This window comes from Octodon degus, unplaced genomic scaffold, assembly GCF_000260255.1.
Source record: "Octodon degus isolate 3935 unplaced genomic scaffold, OctDeg1.0 scaffold00018, whole genome shotgun sequence".
NCBI lineage: Eukaryota > Metazoa > Chordata > Mammalia > Rodentia > Octodontidae > Octodon > Octodon degus.
The window spans coordinates 24,549,237-24,557,644 of NW_004524594.1; the positions used below are offsets into that span (position 1 = coordinate 24,549,237).

The window sequence follows — 8,408 nt, forward strand, 5'->3', positions numbered from 1 at the left end:
GCTCAGGAAGTGGGTGGCTATCAGTATTGCACTGCACGTCTGAAATGCACTTAGCAAGCTTTTTGAAGTACTGGGGATCAAACCCAAGACCTCACACAATGACCACTTTTTCCTTTTTATTTTGAGACAGGCTCTTGCTAATTTGCTCAATTTCCCAGGCTGGGCTTGAATTTGCAATCTTCTTGCCTCTGTTTCCCAGAGTTCCTACCGGTCTGCACCATCAAAATAGGCTTTAGGAAGATCAAAGAAGTGGAAGATCAGTACACTGAAATATATAAAATAAGACTAAAGGGAATTGAATAAGGCAGAATCCCACTAAGAATTTCAAGAAAACTATCCCATCCCTTTCCAAAGGCAGAGCACTCCACAGCCTAACAGCCCCCAAATATGCACCCACATCTCCAAAGAGCCTGAAGTAAAGCTTTCAACACGTGAACCTTTGGAAAGCAAAGCATAGCAAACACTATGGTAGTGGCAGATGATAATGGATATTTTTATGCTGGAATACTATGCCAATGTGTATATACATACATATAAGGTAGATTTTCTTCATATGTCCATCCTTTGGCTGTTAGATTGTTTCGATGTCTCTCTACTGTGAAAAATGTTGCAATGACACGGGAGTGCAGATTCATTTGTTTGTTTGTTTGTTTATTTATGGAATATATTCCCAGAACTTAATTCCTAGATCATACAGTAATTCTATTTTTAGTTTGTTTTCCCCCAGAGGCTCCCTACTGTTTAGATCATGGATGTGCTACTTTACTCCCCAGAAACAGTAAGGGGAGATAGCTGGGGAGAAAGCTCAATGGCATAGGTACCTGCCTGTCAACAGCAAGGTCCTGAGTTTGATCTTGACACCAAGAAAAGAAAACTCTTAAATGTTCTTAATACACACACATGCACACACACACACACACACACACTCACACACACACACAGTAACTGTGTTAGGTAGTGGATGTGTTAATTAACTTGATTTTGGTAGGCATTTCACAGTACATATATATTAAATCAACACACTGTACCTTAAATACATGCGGTTTTATTTTTCAATTATAAACTAATAAAGACAAAGGGGAGAAAACAGAAAAACATGAGGAACTGCATCACTTAATTGCATTAGTAAATAAACTTCATCATTCAGACAGAAATTAGGAAAGGGGCTCACATGGTTTCTATGTACACACAAAAGGGGTCTCCAGTGTAGGCCATGTGGAAAACACTCAGCAAGTGCTCGTTTCATGCTGAGCAATGGAAAGAATGAGCAGATAAATGTGGAAACCACTTTTCTCAAAGTAGGAATAGTGACTCACATACATGAAATTCTAAAACTACCCCTTCACATCAAGATCTTGCAACTACATCTCATGACGGATGTCAGTCCAACCACTTGTGCCACGACAATGTGTGGTTCACAGGTAGATCTTCATCATCTCACAAACTGACCTCTCAGCTCCATCACAAAGGAAATCATTCCAACCCCACTGCTGACGATAATCTATCGTGACGCAGCGTTCATGTTTATTATTGGGCTCCTTTGGGTGCCAGAATCTGAAAGGGAAAGAAGGATGATGGTCTTTCTCCCAACAATACCTTGAAAACTTAGTTACAGAAAGGAGTACATGGAAATCACACATGAATTTTGTGGAAGCCAGGATAAGATATGATCAAATCAGCCCTGGCTCACTTCCTACTCAGCTTTGCTTCCACTTAAATTTCAGGCATTTGCCTTGAACATTGTGCCTACATCACACTTTATTGAATTAAACGTCCCCGGCAGATGTCCCAGAGGCTCTCCTCTATGTTCTTATTACCAGGTCCTTTCCCCAGAGGACTTCCAGTCTACAGGGCCTGCATATAGGATTTCACTCTTATCCTAGATAGCCATCTTTTTATTAGTACATTCGCAGTGCACAATGTTAGGACCTTTGTGTGGAGTCAGCACATGTATATAACACATCTTGGTACAACAATTAACAACTAGGAAGAATGTATGCAATGTGTTAATTATTGAAACTGTCCTACAAAAAAAAACACATCTTGGTTCCCATTTTATTCCTTATCTCTTCTCTTGCTTCCCCTTCTCCTGATCCTTTGATGCCTCTCTCAAGTTAGAAAGAACTCTTTCCCTGCTTTCTATTAACTAACTTCTTTTTTTATTTACAATTTGGATTTCTCATATAAGAGAAAACCATGCAATACTTAAACTTGTGTGTTTGATTCTTTTCATTTAACATTGTGGTCTTAAGGTACCAATGGCTACAAAAGACTCAACTTTAATTTTCTATAATGCAGAGTAGTATTCCATTGTGTGTAAATACCACATCTTCTTTATCTGCTTATCTGTTGATGGACATATAGATTGTTTCCAAAATTTAGCTGTCATTAATAGTGCTGCTATAAGCATGGGTATGCATGTATTGCTATACTAGGATATCTTTAACTGTAACTATATTTTTATTTCCCTTTGTATGGAATGACTCTAAAGTCTGAAGAACTTGTTAAGATGTGAGGACCTTTCACTTATTCTTCTTGGACAAGTAATTTAATTTCTTTGATTTTTAAATTTTCTCTCTAAAAATCAGAACTAGAATGATCACTTTATATTTCACACAAATCTGAGAATCAAAGGTGGTGATATACTAAAGTATTTAAGTACTTTTACAAAATGACAATATGAGATATTACATGAGCATTCATTTTGAGATTTTTTCCTTATGAGATATATTTAATCTTTACAATTACTCTTTTAATCACCATGAATTTTTATTATACAGATAGTTTAAAACAAAGTAGAAGCCACCTGTGTTTGGGAAACATTGTTGAATAGTCTTCTGTGAAATATCTACCGTCTCCAGATTCAATTTCCTCATCTCCATAAAATATAATAATGTGGATCTCAAGATCTTGTGATAATTAAATAAGATAATAAAATGATTGTGCCCTTACCAACAATTCACACAAATGAGAGCTATTTAATTTCATAAGTTATTGTAGGAACATCTTGAGTTCCTGGTATGATCCAGCACCCAGGATTCTTATATATATATATGAGAATATATATATATACTCACGTGACATTTGCATCATATGGTGTCTGATCAACCCATTGCCAATGTCTCTGACCCTCTGGATCTGACAACCCCACATAATAAGCACAGCCTTTTTTCACATTCTGTGCGATGAATTCCTGTGGGGGAGAAGGGAGAACATAGAAAACTTAGATTACTCGCCTTCAACTGAGTTCCTTTCCTTATGTCTTACAAATTTTGTGTTTTTCTATTAAAATATTATGTTGATTGAAAAAGTTATGGAGCACAGTCTGATAATGCTACACATGGATACTTTGTTCAATGTTTAAATCAGTAGAGTTAACATTTCTATGCCTTTTGAATTTTTTAAATTTTCAATTTAATATTCTAATTCTACATGTCCATGGGCATGGCATGATATTTCAAAAGAATTCTTTAAAGTTATAAAAAATAAATAATACTGAAACCAGACAATGATACAACAAAAAACAAAACTATAAAACAGTATCCTTGATGAACATAAAAGCGAATATCCTTAAAATATTTGCAGGGCCGGGATGTAGCTCAGCAGTATAAGCACCTGCCTGGCAAGCACAAGGCCCTGAGTTTGATCCCTGGTATCAAAATAAAATAAAACAATATAATAAACTAAAATATTTGCAAATAGAATTTAACAACACATTGAAAAGTTCATACACCATGATCAAGTTGGTTTAATGCCAGAGAGGCAAAATGGTACAATATATCCAAGTCAATAAACATTATGCACCACATAAATAGAATCAAAGCTAAAAATCACAAGATCAATACAATTGACATGAAAGCCCTGAAGAAACTAAATACAAGAGGGTCATTCCTCAATATTAGCAAAGGACTTACATAAAAACTCACAATCAGGCCAACCAAATAGCTCAGTAGATTAAAATGCCTGCTAGCAGGCCCAGGTGCCATTGGTTTGATCCCTGGGCTAGCCATGCCGGTCCTGCCTAGGGGGTATGCTGAGACTGCAATTGAGACTGGGCATAGTGGCTCACATCTGCGTTCTGAGTAGGACTCCAGTAGCCTGGAAAATAAAGTTAGGGTGGATAAATGAAACTACATTAAATTTTAATTCTCTGTGCTCACTTCAGCAACTCATATACAGCTCTTGGGAGGCTGTAAACAGGCGGATCACTACGAGTCTGATCTAGTAGTAAGACTCTGAATACTCTGGAGACCCTTCCCTAAAATACAAAAAAAAAAAAAAAAAACCCCAAAAAACTCACAAACATCATCATTCTCAATGGTGGAAAAACTAAATGAATTCCAATTAAAATCAAGAATGAGAAAAGAATGCCCAGTCTCACTACTCCTGTACAATATAGTGCCTTAAATTTTAGCTGGATCAACTAGGGGAAAGGAAACAGGTCAATTTGTTTGCAGATATTATGATCATATTCTGTGATGATCCTTAAAGTCTTCAGCAAAAGTCACTTAGAGATTTAAACAAATTCAACAAAGTAGCAGGATAAAAAGCTCAACTTTAGAAAAATAAGCATCTTTTCTATACACTAATAATGTTCTAGCTAAGAAAGGAATTTTAGAAACTATTCCCACTCACAATAGTTTAAAAAATACCTAAGACTCAATCTAAAGACCTCTATAATACAAATGTCAGACTTCAGAGATTGAAATTGAGGACTCTAGAAAACCAAAAGACATCCTGTGTTTTGGATTTGCAGGTCATGTTATTAAAATGGCCATATTGCTAAAAGCAATTCATAAATTGAATATAATCTCCATCAAAATGCCTGTGATAATTTTTACAGAATTAGAAAAAAATTCTTAAATTTATATGGAAGCCAAAACTTCCTAAATAACCAAAACAATGCTAAGCAAGAAGAATAAGACTAAAGTAAAATACACATTTTCAAACTATACTACCAAGTCACAGTAACAAAAACAACACGGTACTGGGATTAAAAATAAACAAAAAGACCAAAGGAACATAATAGAGGGCACAGAAATGGACGTTTGCAAGATGATAGTGCTTTGACAAATGGTTCTGGGTAAACTGGATATCCACTTGTAGAAGATGGAAACTTAGATAGATCCTTATCTCTTGACCTACACAGAAAAATAATTCAAAATAGGTCGATTACCTTGGTATAAGACCTAAGACTTTTATTCAAATAGGATATATATATAGCTACATTCACTTAATTCACTGAATAAGATTTGTTCTAATAGTGTCTGTGGACAGGATGTCATGTCTGCCTCTTGTACAATAAATAACCACTGAGACAACAATGTGCAATGTATTTATTATTGAAACTGTCCTACTGATTGGTTTTGAAACTCTCACTGCTATTTGTTTCTCAATAAAATTATTCTTAAAAAAGACCTAAGACTTTGAAAGTGTTTAGAGAAACTATAGGGGAGATACTTGAAGCCATAACACAAACAAATAATTTCTGAGTAGAACTTCAGTAGCCAAGAAAATAAACCAATGGTGGACAAATGAAACTACATTAAATTGTAAGTCTCTGTGCTCAGTTCAGTAACACCCATACTAAAATTGGAATGATACAGAGAAGATTAACATGGCCCTTGTGCAAAAATGGCATGCACACTTTAAAGTCTTACCCCAGCAGGAAAAACTACAGATTAAAGAAACAGCCTACAGAACAGGAGAAAATAATTGGTGCTACTTTTCTGACAGAAGGTGAAAATCTAGAATATATAAATAATACATGAAACTTAACAACACTAAGAAGATAACAATGCACAATGTATTATTAATTATTGAAACTGTCCTAGTAACTTGTTTTGAAACTGTCTCTCTGCTGTTTCTCAATAAAATTAATTTTAAAAAGAAAGGAAATAAAGAACTATGCATTACAATAAACTTTAGTATTTGAAATAGCTTAATAAAATGAACATAATCTCAAAAAAAACCAAAACTTTTTTAAAGGATAAAAATAGAGCTGCCTGTATAGATCAATCTATATCACTCATTGGTACAGTATACATCTGAAAATATTAAAATCAGCTTTCCATAGGAACAGCTACATGCCCACATTTATCACAGCACCATTCACAGTAGCTAAGACATGGTGCTCATCAACAAAATAAATGGTAAAGAAAATACATAGAAACACCCAAGTGTATCACACAGGAGTGATGAAAAGACACTCTTATCACTTGCAGGAAAATAGATGGGTCTGAAGAGCACCATGCTTAGTGAAATAAGGCAGACTCAGAAATATAAATATTGCAAATTTTCCGTAATATGTGGGATGGTATAAAATGTTACACAAGAGTAGCAGAGAGACCTCAAGTAGATAAGGGGAAGGAAATAAAGTGGGGCAGAAGGGACTGTAAAGGATAATATGGACAATTTTTAAAAGAAAATAAGTCTCAGTATTCAGGAGACTGAAGTAGGAGGATTGCTGCAAGTTTGAGGCCATCCAGGGAGACCCTGTCTCAAAACACACCCACCCCAAAAATATGGGCTTTAGCCAAGACTAACGTACCACACTAATGTTAAATGTTAACAACATTAGAAATTGAGTGGGGGTATAAACGGAACACTACTATCTTTGCAACCTATCTGCAAACCTGGATATATTTCTACAAACCTTAATTTGTATATCTACTACAAAAACAATATATTTTAGGGGTTGGGGAGATAGCTCAGTGGTCTAAGCACCTGCCTGGCAAGTGAAAGGACCTGGATCAATCCCCAGTACTACATGCCCAGCAGACCCCACCCCAGGCCCCACAAGCAGTCCACAGAAACCAGGTGTGGCGGCACATGCCTGTAATCTCAGTGCTGGGGAGGCTGAAACAGCAGGATCATTATGAGCCCAAGCTGAGTAGTGAGGCCCTGGATCAAATACATAAATTAAAATAAATAAGTTACTTAATTAAATAAATAAGTAGTGCTAGGAAAACTGGATTTTCACATGGTGAAAAGAAAAACCAGAATCAGGTCTATCATCATGCACTAAATGGATCAAAAAAATTATATTTTATTTAAGCTGTTCACAGAAAAATATTAAATTATAAATAGTTAAAAATGAAGGAAAAGAGAGGATCCAAGAATAGCAGTGTGGGGCCTTTGGGAGGCCAGATCATCACACACGTTAGAGCAAATGCGACCCACAACCCTAATAATTTTCTTCTTAGTTTCACTTTTCCTCTAAAGGATGGCATTCCTCAAGTTGCACATGAAGAAACTTTAGAAAACATCATCTTGTCCTTTTATAACATTAGAAAGTCTTTAGTTTCATTCCTGGTTATGAATTGTGTTTTCATGACTTAACTTTATTTCCCTATTCATCTTGTTATTTGTCTGTATTAAGCAGTTTATAATGTATAAGGTATTTACATAGTAAAATTAAAAACTGAAACTTATGCTAAAATACTTTCACCCTGCAGGTCAGCTCCTACGTGAGATCTTTTGATTGCCATGTTACTACCTCAAAAACAACGCATGGAATGTAAAGCTTGAGGAGTTGTGCATATGTATGTTATTGGGAAACTTTCTGTCTCAGCAGCAATATTCCAGAGCAATGTCTTTAGAAACTAATGCCTATATCCGACCGACCCCAGGCCCTGCGAGTGTGGGGGCGAGCTTCTGCTCTGTCCTGCGCCAGCCCGCCCCTCCAGGCCCAGGCCCTCCCCCGCGTTCTCCAGACCTCCCTCACACGGCCAGACCCAGTGCAGCCTGCCCTCTGAGTGAGAATTTCCACCGCGCCTTGGGCGCTCCATATGCGATTGACCCCAGGCCCTGCAAGTGTTGGGGAGAGCTTCTGCTCTGTCCTGCGCCTGCCGCTGCTCTAGGCCCAGGCCCAGGCCCTCCACATGAGAGAGTCACTTCCCTGCATTCTCCAGACCACTCCATACCACCCCCGCCTGACCAGACCCAGCGCAGCTTGCCATCTCAGTAAGAACTGCTGCTGCACTCTTGGGAGTCCTGCAGACCCACCAAAACACAACACTGGTGAGTGTGTGGGAGAGCTTCTGGGCTCTCTCGCCCCCACTTCTCACACCCCTCCAGACCCAGACCAGACATAGCATACAGACTTGAGGTAAAACATTGCAGCTAAAGTCCTCGCAGTGAGAGACTAGGGTCAAATCCACACAGCTAATCCAGGAACAGATCATCTTACCAGAGGTGTACAGCAAGACCACCTCCAAGGGCAACAACAGTAAGGAGCTGAGCACAGTAGCCTAACTGAAGCCAGGCACAACTGCATGAACAGAACTTGGTATATCAGCACCTGAATTTCATTAAGTGATAACATAATTGCACCAAAGCTCTACACCAAAGGCCACAGGTCAGTGTTAAACGAAATGATAAAGACAAGGAGCAAAATGCAATCTCAG

General features: G+C 37.5%; 1 protein-coding gene and 1 non-coding gene across 2 annotated transcripts in view; one reads left to right on the forward strand and one right to left on the reverse strand.

The window, feature by feature from the left end:
• Positions 1-1,066: 1,066 nt before the first annotated feature.
• Positions 1,067-8,408, reverse strand: part of LOC101580425 (C-type lectin domain family 4 member A-like) — a 38,528-nt gene continuing 31,186 nt past the window's right edge. Inside the window, exons 4-6 of the mRNA XM_023710603.1 lie at positions 4,070-4,098; positions 3,078-3,193; positions 1,067-1,554 (exon numbers count right to left, since the gene is read on the reverse strand). Coding sequence (XP_023566371.1) covers positions 1,416-1,554; positions 3,078-3,193; positions 4,070-4,098 — 284 coding nt within the window. The 3' untranslated portion in view covers positions 1,067-1,415. The remainder of the gene's footprint in view (positions 1,555-3,077; positions 3,194-4,069; positions 4,099-8,408) is intronic.
• LOC111815617 lies at positions 5,563-5,669 on the forward strand. The gene has a single exon (XR_002820290.1). It is a non-coding gene; the product is annotated as a U6 spliceosomal RNA (small nuclear RNA).